This window comes from Ictidomys tridecemlineatus, chromosome 5 (assembly GCF_052094955.1).
Source record: "Ictidomys tridecemlineatus isolate mIctTri1 chromosome 5, mIctTri1.hap1, whole genome shotgun sequence".
NCBI classification, from domain to species: Eukaryota; Metazoa; Chordata; class Mammalia; order Rodentia; family Sciuridae; genus Ictidomys; species Ictidomys tridecemlineatus.
The window spans coordinates 176600586-176618231 of record NC_135481.1 but is presented as its reverse complement, the minus strand read 5'-3'; the positions used below and the strand labels follow the sequence as shown (position 1 = coordinate 176618231).

The 17646-nt window shown below is 44.5% G+C and overlaps 1 protein-coding gene across 1 annotated transcript in view; it reads right to left on the bottom strand.

Annotated features, from left to right (window-relative positions):
* Efcab8 (EF-hand calcium binding domain 8) overlaps positions 1–17646 on the bottom strand; it is a 59170-nt gene that overhangs the window by 13854 nt on the left and 27670 nt on the right. Inside the window, exons 14-22 of the mRNA XM_078049079.1 lie at positions 16857–16967; positions 15546–15773; positions 14700–14770; positions 13484–13688; positions 12459–12671; positions 11184–11321; positions 8484–8705; positions 7821–7979; positions 1699–1867 (exon numbers count right to left, since the gene is read on the bottom strand). Of these exons, the coding sequence (XP_077905205.1) occupies positions 1699–1867; positions 7821–7979; positions 8484–8705; positions 11184–11321; positions 12459–12671; positions 13484–13688; positions 14700–14770; positions 15546–15773; positions 16857–16967 (1516 nt within the window). The remainder of the gene's footprint in view (positions 1–1698; positions 1868–7820; positions 7980–8483; positions 8706–11183; positions 11322–12458; positions 12672–13483; positions 13689–14699; positions 14771–15545; positions 15774–16856; positions 16968–17646) is intronic.

Genomic DNA, 17646 nt, shown 5'->3' with positions numbered 1-17646 from the left:
GATTGTGCACTCCCAGATTTCAATGCAGCATTATTCACCACAGCCAAGAGATGGAGGCAACCTAGGTGTCTGCTGGTGAGTGAATGAACACAGAGAGCAGGATATAGACACACAATGGATTATTTTCCAGCCCTACAATGGGAGGAAATCTGTGATACCTACAACACTGATGAACCTTGAGAATACTGTGCTAAGTGAAATAAGCCGTGTACAGAATGACAAATATTGCACAATTCCACTCACATGAGACATCAAAGTAATGAAATCACACAAAACGCAAGTAGAATTGCAAATGCCAGGGGCTGAGGAGAGCAGTGGAGAGTGGCCATGTATGGTATAGTTTCAATCATGCAAGATGAAAAGGTTCTAGAAATAACAGAGTATGTATGTTAACAATATTGTATACTTAGAATTTTGTTAAGAGAGTGTATTTTATGTCCTTTGGGTTATGCTACAATACAAAAAAGATGCAAAACATCAGCCAGAAGTGATGAGACAGATAAAATGATCTACCTTTGAAATGAATAATTTCTGATCATCCAAACTTATGACCAAGAATGAGAAGTAGGCCACAAAATGAAAGGAGAATCTATAAAATATGTAATTGTCAAATGACTCATATCCCATACATTCAAAAGAAGACAATTCTACAGAAAAATGGGCAAAAATTCTGAATAAGCATTTAACAAATGAATACAGCCACCAAGTGACCAATATATAGACACTTAAACTCAGTAGTCACCAGGGAAAGTCAAATAAAACCACAATGAGATGCCATTACATAACTCTTCAAAGTGGCTAAAATGCAAAGCACTGACAATACCAAGTGTTGTCAAAAATATGGGGCAATGAAAATTCTTAAACACAGCAGGTGAAAGAAGGCAAACTGATAACTACTTTGAAAAATCATTTGGCAACATCAACTGGGACTGAATACTATGCTTTCTGTAATTTGGGAATCACATTTCTGGATGCATAGCCAAACAAAATGCCTACATTTGTTTACCTAAGAATACATATAAGAATGTTCATAGCTGCATTATTTTTAGTTACTCAAAATAGCTAGAAACAATCCCAATGCCCAAAACAACAAAGACAAGTAAATTATGGTATCTAGTTCAATAAGAATGAATGAACTACCACACCACACAAATGGATGACTCTCACAAACGAAATGTTGAGAGAAAGGAGAACATATTACATGATTCTGTTTCTACCAAATTCAAAACCAGACACACTTAATATATGGATTTAGACATCAGGATGATGCTAATTCTGAAGAGGAGTTGTTAGTGATGGTCCCAGAGGGAAATGTGAGGGGAGTTGCTAGTTTCTGGAAATTCACCAAGATGAATCCTTTAGGTTTGTGGTTCTTCTTTAAATATAACATAACAATTAAGTTCACTTTTTAAAAAAAAAGAACATACTTTATCAAATATATGATTTTCAAAAATATACAAAGGGAAATAAGGTGGGTGGGTGAGTGAATGAGTGGATGGATGGCTGGCAGCTGAATGGACAGAGTACTGAATGGGCGACCAGACAGATGCGCATCCTGTAATCCTATTTGAGCAAAGACAGTGGCTGTGGTCTGAGACCTCCCTACCCACAGGGTACACGTTCATGCCAGCTTATGTTCTATCAGGGACAGGGATAAGAATGAACATGGGTATGGGTATGCTTTGGTAGGCCTCATACCAATGGCATCACCAGAGAGTTTCCAAGCCTTGACGTCCTGGTCCTGGCCAGCGCTGATGACCAGTTGGAAGGTGTCTATGTACAGGATGTCCACAATGCTTTCCAAATGGCCTCTCCAGGTATTCAGGAGCTTGGGGGGAACCAGGGAAATGATCTGGCCAGCCACAACCTATAGGGAACAGGAAATGACTTACTCCAAGGCTGTCACACAAACTCATCTGCAGGCATTCAGGACTGCAGACAGCAGAGCCCAGTGGAGGGGCCCTGGATCTTGAGCATTCTTGTTCTGGACACATTCCACATACCTCACTGGTGACCTTTGGTATTTCCCAGAACTTCTCTGGCCCTGTCTCCATTGGGAAAATCATAAAAAGCATTTTCAAATGTCTACATCATTTATCACCTATACAGATTACCCCTTTTGAACCTCACCACCTTACAGGACATATAAGATTCTCCGTGTCTTACAGAGGAGATAAGTAAGAGTTAGAGATGTTGCCAGGTATTCTAAAGTTCTTCAGTTGAACATTGGGAGAAGACATATATCCAAAATATCTAGGGGTGAGTAAGTAATATATAACATTATACCACAGATAATACAACTCTACTTAACTGGAAAATGGATGAAAATTAACAGCCCGTTTTTAAATTAACAAGATTAAAAAGGGGCATTTATTCTGCCACAGTCAAGTATGGTTAGGTCAGAATAATGTAAACTATAAACAGAACAATGAAAGAAAACTGAGAACTCAAAAAACCAACCTGAATATACATAAAACTTTGGTATGAGTGGCAATAGAAGCCAGGCATGGTGACGCACACCTGTAATCTCAGTGGCTCAGGAGGCTGAGACAGGAGGATGACGAGTTCAAAACCAGCCTCAGCAACTTATTGAGGCTATAAGCAACTTAGTGAGAACCTGTCTCAAAAATAAAAAAATAAAAAGAGATAGGGATGTGAATCAGTGGTTAAGCATCCTTGGTTCAATCCCTGGTACAAAAAAAAAATAGTAGTAATAAAAAGCATTATTCAATAAATATTACTGGGATACCTGATGAAATATTAAGAGAAGGGCTGAGGATGTGGCTCAAGCAGTAACGCGCTCGCCTGGCATGCGTGTGGCCTGGGTTCGATCCTCAGCACCACATACAAACAAAGATGTTGTGTCCACTGAAAACTAAAAAATAAATATTAAAAAATTCTCTCTCTCTCACTCTTTCTTTAAAAAAAAAGAATAAAAAAAGAATAAGAAATATTAAGAGAAAACCAAATCATTATCTTTTTTTTGTGTGTGTGGTGCTGGGGATTGAACACAGGGCTTTGTGCATGTAAGGCAAGCACTCCACCAACTGACTTATATCCCCCAGCCCCCAAATCATTATATAATATCTTAAAATAAATACTTAAATGATTGAAGATTATTCTTTTTTTAAAAAAACATCTTTATTTTATTTTTATGTGGTGCTGAGGATTGAACCCAGCATCTCACACATGGTAGACGAGCTCTCTACCTCTGAGCCATGACCCCAGCCCCTTGAAGATTATTTTTAATGAATCAACAAACTTTTAAAAGAAATAATAAGTGAAGGTTCAGTAGTAGAGTGCTTGCCTAACACATATGAGGCCCTGTGTTAATTCCCAGTATAGGGGAGAAAAAAGAATAAACATTTACCTTTTTTCTGAATAAGAAAGTGATAGGCAATCAAAAATTTGCCTGTATCTAATCAATGCTTATCTGTAGCCAAGCTACTCAGTATGAAGTAGGACCTCATTATTGTTTTGCATGCATTTCCTTGATAGCTCACAATATTCAGTCTTATTTCATACACTTACAGGCCATTTGCATATCTTCTCTGAAGAAATGTCTGTTTAGCTCTTTTGCCCATATTTTGATTGGGTTATTTATATTTAATTAAGTTCTTCATATATTCTAGTACTAGTCCCTTCTCAAATATATAATTTCCACTGACCTATGTTTTTACTTATGCCAGCACTACACTGTCATGATTACTGTAGCTTTGGATTAAGTTTTGATCATTTAAGTATTTAAGATATAAGATAATGATTTGGTTTTCTCTTAATATTTCATCAGGTTTCCCAGTACTTTTTAATGAATCATGCTGTTTTTTTTCTTTTCTTTTCTTTCTTTCTTTCTTTTTTTAAGACTTTAAGGTTTATTGTTGTTATCATGCTATGTGTTTTGGTTTTGGTTCTGGGGAGTTTTGGGGAGGGGGTGTTTTTGTTTTTGACTATTCTAGATCCTTCGCATTTCCACATGAATTTTTGGGTCTAAAAAAAAAAACCAGCTGAGATTTTATTTAAACTATAATGAATCATTTTGGAAAGCATGCTATACTAATAGTGTTAAATCTTCTACTACATGAACATGGGATGTGTTTCCATTTATTTAGGCTTTCTTTAATTTCTTTTAATAATGTTTTTCAGTTTTCAGAGCACAGATTTGCACTTCTTTTGCTAATTAGTTCCTATTTTAATTTTTTTAATGCCATTTGCAAGGGAAACATTTTTCCTTCATTTTAATTTTTAAATGCTCATTGTTAGTTCATCAAAATATCTTGATGTTGTATATTGATCTTAAATTAATATATTCCATTCCATTGAATTAATTTATTAGCTGTAATAGAATTTTAGTAGATTTTTTAGGATTTTCTATTTACAAAATCTTGTCATCTACATATAAAGATAGTTTTAGTACTTCCATTTCAATATAGAAGCCTTTTATTCTACTTTCTTTCCCAAATGACCTTCCAGTAAAATGTTAAATAGAAGTGACAAGACTGGACTTTCTTATCTTATTCCTGATATTAGGGGAAGGTATTTGGTATTTCAACATTAAGTTAGCTGTGAATTTTCATAGATGGTCTTTACAAGGTTGAGGAAGTTCCTTTCTTAGTTTATGGAGTGTTTAAATCAGAAAAGTTGGTCAATTTGGTCAAATGCTCTTTCATCATCTATTGATATGAGCTTTTGTATTCTCTCAGTCAATATATTGTATCACATTGATTTTAGATACTGAACCAACTTTACCTCCCTGGGATAACTCTCATTTGGTCATGGTATATGAATCTTTCATATGTTGCTGGCTTCAATTTGCTAGAATTTTGTTTAAGATTTTTGCATGTATATTCATAAGAAATACTGGTTGGTAGTTTTGTTTTCTTGTGATACCTTTTCCGGCTTTGGTATCATATAAAACTCTTTTGGAAAAATTTCCAAAGAGTTTTATATGATAGAGAACTAGAGAACTGGCATTAATTCTTTCAACAGTTGGTAGGATTCATTGAAAACATTTGAACCTTGACTTTTCTTGGTAGGAAGTTTTATTCTTATTATATTCAGATTGACTCTTCAGATTTTCTATTTCTTCTTTAGTCAGTTTTAGTTAAAGTTTTTCTAAGTTTTGTCCATTTTTTTATAATAAAATTTTTAAACTGCCCTGAAGTCCAATAATAGGTAACAAGTTAAATGATATGATTCTTTTATACAATTAATATTTATAATTCTATAAAGTAAAATATCACTTAATCATTAGATCTGACTTTCAAGAATATTTGCCATCCCTGAGATGCAAGGATGGCTAACATATGCAGATTTATAACTATGACACCACATTAACAAAATGATCATCTGATAGATGCAGAAAAAACATTTGACAAAGCTCAACACCTTATCATAATAAAAACTCTCAAGAAATTAGGAACAGGGGTTGAGATTGTGGTTCAGTGGCAGAGTGCTTACCCAGCATGTGTGAAACACTGGGTTCAATTCTCAGCACTACATATAAATAAATAAAATAAATGTCCATTGACAACTAAAATATTTTTTTAAAAAAATTAGGTATAGAGGGGATGTACCTCAACACAATAGAAACCACCTCTGACAAACCCATAGCTAACCTCATACTCAACATAAAAATTTGAAAGCTTTTCCTCTAAGATCAGAGATAAAACAAGAATGCCCACTCTCACCACTTGTTTTTTTTTAATACTTATTTTTTAGTAATAGGTGGACACAATATCTTTATTTTATACTTATGAGGTACTGAGGATCAAACCCAGCACCTCAAACATGCTAGGCGAGTACTCTACCACAGAACAACAAAAATAAACTCTTAGTGCTAATAAATGAATTCAGTAAAGTTGCAAGATACAAAATCAACAGACAAAATCAGTAGTGTTTCTAAACACTAATAATGAAATATCTGAAAAGGAAAGCAATAAAACAACCTTCTTTACAATTTCAACAACAATAACAAAAATACTTAGAGGTAAATTTATCCATAGAAAACTTATACACTAAAAATTATATAACAGATTAAAGAAATTGAAGGGGAAAAAAACATAAATGAAAAGATAGCCTGGTTTCATAGGTTGGAATAATGAATTAAGAACAATATGCACACGTGGACAGGTCACAATGAAATCCACTATTCTGTATAGTTAATAGATACCAATACAAACTAAATTTAAAAAGAATGATTGTTAAAATGTTCATACTACCCAAGGCAACCTACAGATCCAGGGAAATTCTTATCAAAATTTCAATGTCATTGAACAGAAAAAACAATCCTTACATTTCATAGAACCACAAGAGACCCTGAATAGCCAATGTTGTCTTGAGCAAAAAGAACAAAGCTTGGGGCTGGGGCTGTAGCTCAGTAGCAGAGCACTTGCTGAGCATGTTTGAGGCACTGGGTTCGATCCTCAGCACCACATAAAAATAAACAAATAAAATAAAGGCATCCTGTCCATCCACAATTACAAAAAAGTTTAAAAAAGAACAAAGCTGGAGGCATCACACTTCCTGGCTTCAAAATATATTGTACGGGCTGGGGATGTGGCTCAAGCAGTAGCGCGCTCGCCTGGCATGCGTGTGGCCCGGGTTCGATCCCCGGCACCACATACAAAACAAAGATGTTGTGTCCGCCGGAAACTAAAAACTAAATATTAAAAAATTCTCTTTCTCTCTGTCTCTCTCTTTAAAAAAAAAAAAAAATATATATATATATATATATATATATATATATATAAAAGCTCCCATCATCAAAATAGCATGGCACTGGAACAGAACAGACAGCCTACAGGTACATTTCCAGTTATGAACAAATTATTTTTGACCAAGATGGCAAGAACACACAATGGGGGAGGACAGTCTCATGAATAAATAGTGCTGGGAAAACTGGATATCTACAATATAGAAAAATGAAACTGGATCCTTATCTCACACTGTATACAAATATCGACTCAAGATGGGTTAAAGACTTAAACATAAAATCTGAAACTGTAAAGTTACTAGAAGAAAACCTAGGGCGAACACTGGTCTGGGCAATGACTTGTTAGATATGGCCCCAAACATAGGGAACCAAAGCAAAATAAACAAGTGGGACTACAGCACACTGACAACCTGCACGACAAAGGAAACGATCAACAAGGGGAGAAGAAACCCAGAAGAGTGTGTGTGTGTGCGTGTGTGTGTGTGGGGGGGGGATAATTATAAACCACACATCTCATAAAGGGATAATATTCAAAATATATAAGGAACCCAAGCAACTCAACAGCAACAACCCAATTTAAAAATAAACAAAGGACTTAAGGAAGAATGAAATTATAGCATTTACATTTAAATGGAGGGACCTGGAGACTGTCAAGCTAAGTGAAATAAGCCAATTCCAAAAAACCAAAGTCCAATCTTCTCTCTGACATGTGGATGCTGACTCACAAGAGGTTGGAGGGCAGGGGTTGCAGGTTCACCTGATTGGAAGAGGGAGGAGCAAGGGGAGTAGAGCAGGATGGGAACGGGAAAGACTGTAGAATGAACCAGACATAACATTCCTATGGTCATATAGGAACACGATCAGTGCAACTGCATACCATGTACGACCACAGTAGCTACAGGAATGGGAAGTTACACTCCATGGATGTAGGATATGTCAAAATACACTACTGTACTGTATAACTAAAAAGAACAAATAAAAAATTTTAAGAAAAGAATTAACATCCAAAAAATAATAATTTTCCACATAAGTAGAGTCATAATCTCAGTAAGTGAACCAGCTCCTTATGGGGACATTCTTCTGACTGACCCTCCAGTAACCTTCCTACCTCCGTCTCCTTCAAGGGAATGTAGTGTGGGATGTTCATTTGGAACCGTTTAGGAATTAAGATCCGGAACTTGTTCTCTGTTTCAATGGGGATCTTGCTCTCACTGGTATGCAGTGGCTGCTGGTGGATAAGTATGCAGTAATCCTTAATGTCCCAGATCTAGGCACAAAGAGTGGGTTATTGACTTAGCAGCCCTTGACCCAATCCTTCTCTGTGGGCTCTTCCCAAACTACTCTGGAGAAGCAGTTCTTCTAGCTTTCAGACTATAACCATGGCCTTAGGGTCTTCTCAGCCACACCCCTTGATTAGCCAGCAGAGGCGTGTGACTGGCTCAAGGATGAGACACGCCTGCCCCCTGCCCCATAAAGCACAAAATCAGCTCCTGAGACAGCTGATCACTTGAGACACCTGGCTGGGGATGGAGATGTAGGATAACAGTGGAGCAGAAGAATCACAGAGAAAGGCTTCTTGAAAGGGCCTTTTGGTGGTCATTTTGGTGGCCAGGCCAGAGCAAGAAGGGACTTCTAAGTAATCCACCCCCAGTGTTTTACAAATGAATTCAGTACCCAGAGGAAGCAGGGGGTGGGTAAGGACCTTGGAGCAAAGGGCTGGGCAGCATTTGACTGATGCCAGTCCCCCAATCTCAACACAGTCTTTCCTCACCTTGATGTGTCCTTTACAATCCCCTGTGATGAGGATCCAGTCATTTTCATCAGTGGCCATGGCACCCACAACCACATCCCCATTATCCTTAAGGTCCACAGGGAACTTGCCCAGCAGGCCTCCATTCCCATGGAGGGACCAAGCGTAGATGTGGCCGTCGATGCAGCTGCTCAGCATGGCAGCTGTGTGTGGCTGGCGAGGCCTGGTCTGCAGGAAGATGATCTGCGGGAGAAGCAGGCCTGGCTCGGCACAGCCTCAAACCAGCATTTACTCTGGCTGCTGTCACACATATTCCTCTGGGACCTGGGCAAGTCACCATACCAACCTGGTCCCCAATTTCCTAGATGTCCCTTTCTACTCAGCTGGTGATGCGAAACATCACACTGGATTATGAGCTACTTGAGGGCAGGGATTTGAGTCTGGTTTTTGTTATGGCTTTGTCCTCAGTAGCTACAGTGACAATAGCACAATAACTACAATGGCACATAGTACAAGATTAATAAATCTTTGTTGAAAACAAGATACACAGGAATGGGAAGTTACACTCCATGGTAATTTCATTCCCTAGTACTTCCCTGTTCCTTCCCCTTGGTTTGATTTGTTATAAGGCTCCAACAGAAATTTTCAAGACCTATTAACTCAAAGTGAGGAAGGAGCTCGTTCCCACTCACATAAACCTACAGCAAAATACCCATGTTTTCCAGCCAACTGCTGAGAGTATTTTAACCAAATTCTTGCTCAAGTCTTGCTTTGCTCGTCCCTTTGATAATTCCCCCTCTGCTCACTTGAGCCTTACATATCACTCCTGAGGCCCACGTGGAGCCATGTAAGAAGCTGCTCCACATAGTGAGCATGAAGAGAGCTTCTTGGCTGTCTCCTGCTGGAGGCTGAGAGCACCATCAGATGGCAGAACCAATCAGGAGGGGAACTGGAGGCCTTACCACTTCTGCTAAGTCGTAACTTTACAGTGTGATGGCTCTTGTGTCCCCAAAACATATTGTCAAACAACAACAACAAAAAAAATCTTGATTATCCCTATTGCCATTGAGTCCAAAACAAGATACTTAGCCCACTTCCTATTGGGCGTTTTAGCTTGCTCAGTCCAGTGGCCCCAGACACAAAGGTCTTTGACCACTACTGAGAAGGCCAAGGCATATGCATTATCAACAGGCTCTAAGGGGCACAGTTTAGCCCCCTGCACTGGCTGCCTTCCCAGTACCCTGTCACACTTGCTTCCAAGATGGTCAGATAGAAGCGGTGAACAGGAAGACCACAGGCAAGACCCTTCTGCTAAGGCATCATTGCCCCACCCAACCTGAGCTCTTCTTCCACTAGAACCAAAACTGAAGCCAGAATTAGACGGGCAGACAGGCAAGAGTCAGATCCAGAGAATAGAGGGACTGGAAAAGTTAATTCCTTCAGAGGATAACCTGCCCCTGCTCCAACCTGCTGCTAAGGTAATCTGTCTCAGGGATTGTCCCTCCCTAGGGAGTTATTAATTAGCCCCCTTCCTGCACAGAGCACTCCAACTTGGCCCCTATAGCCCATCTGCTTCTTACCTTTTGGCCATCCCCCCACCAAGGTGTGAGCTAGCAGGAAGGACAGAGAGAAAGAACAAAGGAAGCCTAGGACACATAAGAGGGCAGAACACCCTCGCTTCTTGGGATACCAGGCCACCAGCTCTGGCCCCCTTCTCCCTCCCAGGAGAAGTCTATGTTACCCCCTTTTAAATAACCCCTGCTTCGTATGCTTGCCTCGGCAGGCTTCTCCAATGTTATGCTTCAACACATGAGGGAGCAGGCACTGGTCACCAGTGGTGTCAAAACCAGGGGTGACCCAAAAGCGCTGGACCCTCTCAACCAACCACCCAACTCCCAGAGAGAAGGGACGTGACTGCTCTTGGAGCAGGAGGAAGGGCACTTAGAAGCCAGGGGTGGAGGTCAGCCTCAGAAGAGGGCGGCCTCACACAGAAACCACCAGGGTCAGTCACACAAATCCAATCAAGATTCATGACACAAATCTTTATCATATTTAGACCACCAGGCCAAGCAAAAAGCCCAAGGACTTCCCAACAGTAGCCATGCAAAGAGTTAAAAGAACTCAGGCTTTGAAGACTGTCAGGCTCCCTCTTTATCAGGAGTGAGATATATCCGGGATCTCCTCCCTCGCCCCAATACACACTTGTTTTCTTCTTATTAACTTGCATTATTACTTTTTAAAAGGTTTTAAAAGGTATTTTTGGAAGAAAATTCATAACCTGAAGGGGGGGAATGAGCTCCTCCCAGCTCCCAACCCCCCCCACCACAGGCCAGCTCTGAAGGTATCAACTGCCCCTTCGTTTCTGAGTCCTTGGTCCCTGCAGCTGGATGAAGGGACAGGCCTGCAGCACCCCAACATGAACACGCAGCGCATTTTCAGGAGGGGCATGCAGGGTCAGACAGAGAAAAGTAGAAGAGGAAGAGAACGAAGAGCCAGCCCCACCTGCATGGGGTACCCAACACCCTCCGGGATCTCCTCCCCAGCCCAAGCCCCCAACTAGGAGGGACACCACCCACATCCCTAGCTCTCCCTGACCCACCCTGAGGAGCTGTTCCCAGACAGCAACCCTGACTCCAGTATGCTCCCTGGGCACTGGGGCCTTTCCTAGCCACACCCTGCGCCCCTTCCCCCTGCCCCCGGCCCCTGGCTGAGCACAGCAACCTTTTCCACGGAGGCTCTGGATTGTTGCAGAAGCAGCTTCTTCTGAAGTTCCCCCTTTTTCCTTTGGGCCTCTTTGTACATTGACTGTTTGGTAAAGGTGTCTCTTGCCAGCCCGGAACGATCAAGGCTGAGAAGCATCTAGAAAGAAAAATAGGTCTCCCGGGTCACCATGAGGGCATTGATCAGGTAGATGATTAAAGAGCAGCCACCCGTGGCCTCCCACAGTAGAGAAAAGTCCAGTGGAGTATCTGGTGGGTCCTGAGCCTTAGGACATGCAGATGGCTAGGGAATCAACATTTTAAGGGACTAGCAGTCTTGCTCTCTGGGGCAGAGACTTGAGTTTGTCTTTGGAGAAGACCCTTCCTTTGTCCTAGAAGTGATCATCCTGGTTAAAAGTGAGGCTCAAGGAACCCGAGGCCCCACTGCTCTAGAAGATTTGACTGCAGGGTAACCCTGAGCCTTCAAAGATGGCCTGGGTGTCTCACAGTATATAAAGTACATGCATTTTAGCAAAAGTATGTCCCAGCCGATCACGCTTGGGCTGGGTCTACACTGCCCCATGCCTGGCAATGATCATGCACTTGGAGAAGGTGGTGTTTCTCACCCAAGCCTCATTGCCCAGGAGCTGGAATTAGGCCCTGATTATGGAAATGAACACAGTGGCTCTTCGAGCACCACATGAGAGATCCCTGTGCTCATCATGGGGATACTGTGGTCACTACTACAAGCGCAAGGCCAGCAACTCCTGATGTCAAGAGAAGTAGCTCCTCCTGCTTTCTCCCTGTCCCCCCAAACAGAACAGTCATTCATTCTTGGAAGGGTCCATCCTGGGGCCAAGACAGCTCAGAGGAGGAAGGAAGTACTTGGCCGGCAACTCTGCTTCACCCCTTTGCAGACTGGTCTGCAAGGAGGCAAGGCTTGCTGGAGCAACCCCGGGGGTCCATGCTCACTCCTGGGTCGGGGCTGGGGGCTCAAGCTTGAGAACTGGCCCAGGATCTAATACCCAACTTCAGGTTTCCAGGGTTTTTTCCTGCAGGTCCTGACTCTCAGCCTTCAGACTCTTGAGCCTGGCCTGGCATTGCCCTGGGGAGGCAGCAGGGTCTGTCCTGCCGCAGCATGGGGGATCAGATGCAGTAGGTCTGGGATAGGGAAGGACTCTGCTCTCTGGCCATCTCAAAACAAGTGGGCTAATGGTGACAGTCACCCTGAAAAGGTACATCCAAATAAGAACACAAACACAATAAGAAAGACAAAGATGGAGGGCGCTTCTCCCACCTTGTAGGGCACAGGAATGTAGGATCTCTGGTGTCTTGGGAGCGAGGGGGAGAATGAGTGGCTCATCACAGGGGGTGCCGACACCAGATTCCGCCTCAGGCTGGCATTGGTTGTCACCCTGGAGGACTTTTGGGGCACCTTGTGTACCCACTTCTTTTGCTTCCTGCAGGGTTTGTTGGAGTGCCTCTCATCCAGGCACCCCTCAGTTAGCACCTGTGCCAGGGAGAAAACAGCCCTGAGGCTCTGCATCATCTAGAGAGAAATCTAGGCCGACACCACAGGGCCCTCTGGCACCCATGGTTTGTTCTTAGAAACCTTGTCCCCTTAAAGACATCAAACCAAACCTCTAACCCCATCCCTGGGCCCACCACTGACACCATGAGTGCCCACAGGCAGGATACTGCTCCTGTGAGGAACTCAGTCTTCCCATCTATCAAATGGACTGTGAGTTCCAAATATTGTCATGGTTGTGCGTAATGTTAGGGACGTCCAGAGGATAAAACAGATTCAAAACTGAAGCAAAACCAAAAATATCCTGAGCTGTTCTTGGGGAAGCACCACCCAACTTGGCAGAGCTTTCAAGCACCCCTCCCCAACACACTTGGGAAACCTAAGGAGGAAGTAACCCCTAACGTCCTTTCCAGCGTTAGTCTGCCAAGACATGGTAACTCTGACCGCACAGGTTCCCCAATTCCCTCCCCGAGCCTGCTGAGCAGTCTATGCAACACCTAATAAGGACAGGAGCAGCACCAGCTCAGGGGCGGACTGCCCAAGTTTAGATCTACCCCTTGTGCGTTGTGTGGCCTCCAGAAAGGTGTGGATCCTCTCTGAGACTCAGTTTTCTCATCGGTCACATGAAGATAAACAGAAACTGCCATCTACCTGCGGCTCTCTGCCTCTCCAGAACAAGCTCCACCTCCCCTCTGCTTCCCAGGTGCCCCCTACCCTCCCTGTCCCCCCTGCTGCTGGCTGCCCTCAGCAGAGACAAGGGTGAGAGGCGAGCGTTCCCCCTGCCGCCACCATACCTTCTTGGGCTTCAAGGGCAAGGGGCTGAAGGATGCATTGAATCTCAGGATGGGCTTCAATGTGTTGACGTTCCAGAAGAGGATGTCCCCATTGTAGGAGGAGGTGCCGAGGAACTGGTGCTGGTACTTGGCCATGCTCAGGACATCCTCCGTGTGGAAGGTCTGCCAGTGGTAGCACAAGAGCACCGGCTTGGTCTTGTGGAACCTGTGCACGTGGCCAGAGGCAGGAGGGCCGAGAGCTGAGCCTTTAATGCTCTTTGGGGGAAACCTTGGCCTTTAGGATTTGGGGAGCCAACTCAGAGGAAGACATTCTCTGGTTTAGGAGCTGGCTGGAAGCCCAGCCCACCAACCTCATTTCCTAAGCATCTACTACATGCTTACTGTAACAGCTGTCTTTGGGGCTTACAGATAGTCTTAATCCACCCCTGTTCAGATACCTGGGCAAAGATTAAGGCTTAAAGGGGGAAATCATAACCCTACAAAGGCCCTCTGAAAAGGAAGGGCCCTTGTTCCTGGTGCTCCCACCCCTGGAATGTGTGTTCTGCCCCAAGTACCTCAGATCACACCCACCCAGACACCTCAGCTCAGCTAGCCTGACACCCCAAGTCAAAGCATGTTTCCACCTCCCCCATAGAAACCTCGGCTTTCTTCTTTCACAGCACTCAGAACACTTCATAAATGAAATTCTTTGATTTATAATGTTCATATTCCCCCAAATCCATAAGTTAACCCATAATCCTCAATGTGAGGGAATTTGGAGGCGATTTGGTCACAAGGGCAGAGCCTGGGAAAGAGATGAGGTTGTGAGGGTGGAGCCCCAGGAATGGGATTAGGGCCCTTATAAGCCCCAGAGAGACCCCTCACCCTTCAACCTGGTACGGTTATAATAAGAAGAGAGCTTTCTATGAACAAGGAGTGGGCCCCCACCAGACAGCAACCTGCTGACACCTTGAGAAAATAAGGGTGTTGTGCATAAGCCACCCCAGCGTACACTATTCTACTATAAAAACCCAGACATACCGAGACATCCCCCCACTGAATGAAGTGTTCCAGAAGGGATCACCCAGCACCTGGCAGGAGGCCTAGACATATTAGCCTCAATGAGTATCAAATGAAAAGGACAGTCGGGCAGATGGAGCGTGGCCATTACCTACCATGGAGCTAGGACTGGAGGAACCCAGCTGCCCTCCCCTCACCGTGTGTGCTGGCTACTCACGTGAAATTGGTGATTCTCTTACTCCACCCCGTCATGTAGTATGCTTTGTTCATATGGACAAGTCCACTAATCTGTTGAAGATGAAAGAAAATAAAGCTCTAAAGCTCTTCAGAGAGCATGGCTCTGGACCCCAAATGTCTTCCTAAATGTGCCAGCAAGAAGTCAAAACTCTCAGTCATAAGGATGCCCTAGAGTTTTGCCAGCATGCATTTTTCAGAGTATTTTCACATCCCATTATCTAATTTAATGGACCTAGACCATCGAACTTGACAGATTTAAAGGAAGCAGAGAGGGCAGGTACCCATGATCATTGTCTAGAGGAAGGGATGGAAACACACAGTGACCTGGCTAAGGTCACTTAACTACTAAGTGACAGCATCTGGACCAGCATCCAAACCCCATTCTTCTTGGCCAAGTATTCTTGCTGCGTTGGTTAAAAGACTGTGTTATAGGGCTCAAGTCCCATAGGGCTGGCTTTGCTCTATGTCACACCCACAGACTGTCCCTAAGACCTTGTCAAGTATTTCCAATTGAGGGTGAGTACAGTAACTCTGAATCCCATCTCCCCTTCCCAGCTAGAAATGCAATCCAAAGCTCCAATATGTGAAATAAGAAGTGCTAACAAATATATAGAGTAAGGAGCACTTGGGGAAACTTAATAAAGATAGCCCCTATTGTCTGTCTTTATTTGACGTATGATACCACAAGGCTCAGGCAGGTTTAGGACAGGAGTCTGCCCAGATGGTACGGCCTTTCAGGAACACATAAAACTCATGTTCCAGCGCCCGGGAGCTGTGGTTAGCTACTTGAGGGCCCTGCCCTGGCTCCGCAACACACCAGACTGACCTCCACCTTGTCTGGGTTGGGAAAGGTCAGGAGGCATTCCCCGCTGTTGTAGTTCCACATCTTCATGGTGCCATCTCGCAAACCTGTGAGCAGACACCGCTCGGACTCGTCCAGGGCCATGGAGGTCAGCTCCACAAAATGCGTGCCAGACACGGAGAAATCCACCATCTTCGTGCCGGTGAACAGCTCCCACACGCACACGGTGCCATGCAGGCAGCCACTCACCACCTGTGGGGGGAACACAGCACCAGGACAGCAGCGTCTCCATGCCAGGGCCTCCAGCCTGTGCTACCCCAGAACTCCGCGCACCCAGAGATCAGGCTCCAGGGCCCTCCTGCTGCAGGGCAAGCCATGCCTCCAGTCAGTGCCAGCTCCCACGCTACAGCCTTCCTCAGCTCTTACTTTAGAAAGTAAAGTCTCCCTTAACTCAGAATCTATCCAGAAAAAAGTAATCTTCGATTCAGAAAAAAATATATATATATTGGCTGAAGCATCATTATTCTGACGAAAAGAAAGAGGAAGGTAAAGAAAGGAAGAATATCCTAACTTATACTAACTGGACCCTCTGCGGAGAGTAGAGGACGGTCATGCCGCTCCAGGGCTTGCTGCTGCAATGACTGTCACCACGCAGCAGAAGCAGGTGAAGTTATTTCAGACCCGCCTCCCACCGAACATCTAGAGAAGCCTGGAGTTACTTAAAGACAAAGCAGGAACTATTCGACAACACTGAAGAGCCTGAGGCACGAGAGGTGAAGGAAGCCCGGAGAAGCTACTGTGGGTCTTGTGCAGAAAAACACCCCCGTAGCAGATGCAGCTGCCCCGGCCCGAGGGCCCAGGCTGGCAAGAGCGGGGTGGGCGAGGCCCTGGCATCCTTTTCTGTTCCCGTTTCTCATTAAGGATTCCTTGTGCCCAGCCTCTATGGGCCCAGAGATCTCTACTCAGGCCCAGGGTGCTGCCTACTACCTAGGTCTTCCCCCACCCACTTCCTACAATAAAGAGAGCCAAACAACAGTTTCCCTGAAATCTAGCACCCTGGAACAAGAGCCATGCTGGGAGCCCCAAAGAGCACCCCACAGCCAGCGTTCCAGCTGACTCACGTAGAGAGGCCTCAGGCAGCCAGCCCATGGCCCAGGGGCTGAGGGCAGCCGTGTGGTACCAGTTGGTGCCGTTCAAACCTCATCTCATGGCCACCCTTCTGCAGGGCAGCTGCCTGCTCCTCAAATGCACCCCCGGGCCCATGGCAAGGTCTGGGTCCTGCCCCATGTCACCTGGCCCTCCCACCAGCCTTGGAGATAAGTCCTGGTCACTTACCTGCTTAAAGATCTTGCTGTAAAGGACATTGCACACGGCTGCACTGTGAGTTGACAGCTTTCCTGTTTTCATAGGCTGCTGGCACTCCAAATAGCCATTTAAGATCCCAATCTGCAGGTGAGGAGAGTCAGAGGGGCTCTGCCTTCAGTGAGATGGGCCCTCAGTGACTGGCCCCAGGGAGATGGCTCCCATAAATCACTCCACCAAGATGTCTAGATGGCACCCAGTGAGGCTCCTGGGCCACTCTTCCTACTCCAGGGCCTCCATTCCCAGAGCTAGGCCTCTCAAACCCTAGTGTCCCTAGAACCCCAAGGCAAAAGTCCAAGGTCCCTCTCTCCTTACCATTTCTGAGAGGCTAAATCCTCTATCAAGGTTCCCTTCTCAAGGGAGTGTCTTATTCATATATTCTCAGCTCTTGACAAAGAACTGGAGGTTAATCATGTTTGATGACTAAAAGGAACCTGGAAGATCTAACTTGACAGAGGTCAACAGCTGGTCCAGCACTCAGCAAGATATGGAGGAACCCACAACCCTCCTTCAAAATCTGCTATGTGGGGAGAGGCAACAAAGGCACAAGAGGACATGTGCATCTCCTGCTAGAGTGGCCCAGCCAACAGAGGGCGCCAGGACTCGGTGAAGCTCCACCGCGAATGATGTCCTCCTCTTCTCCTTCCTAGTCAGGACTGCCCTGCCTACTGGCTGCTGGTTATTCCCACAGCCCCAACTGGTCCCAGGCCCCACCACCACTCTGGCCAGTCCACCTTCATGATTGCCCCTCAGGAGCAGGACC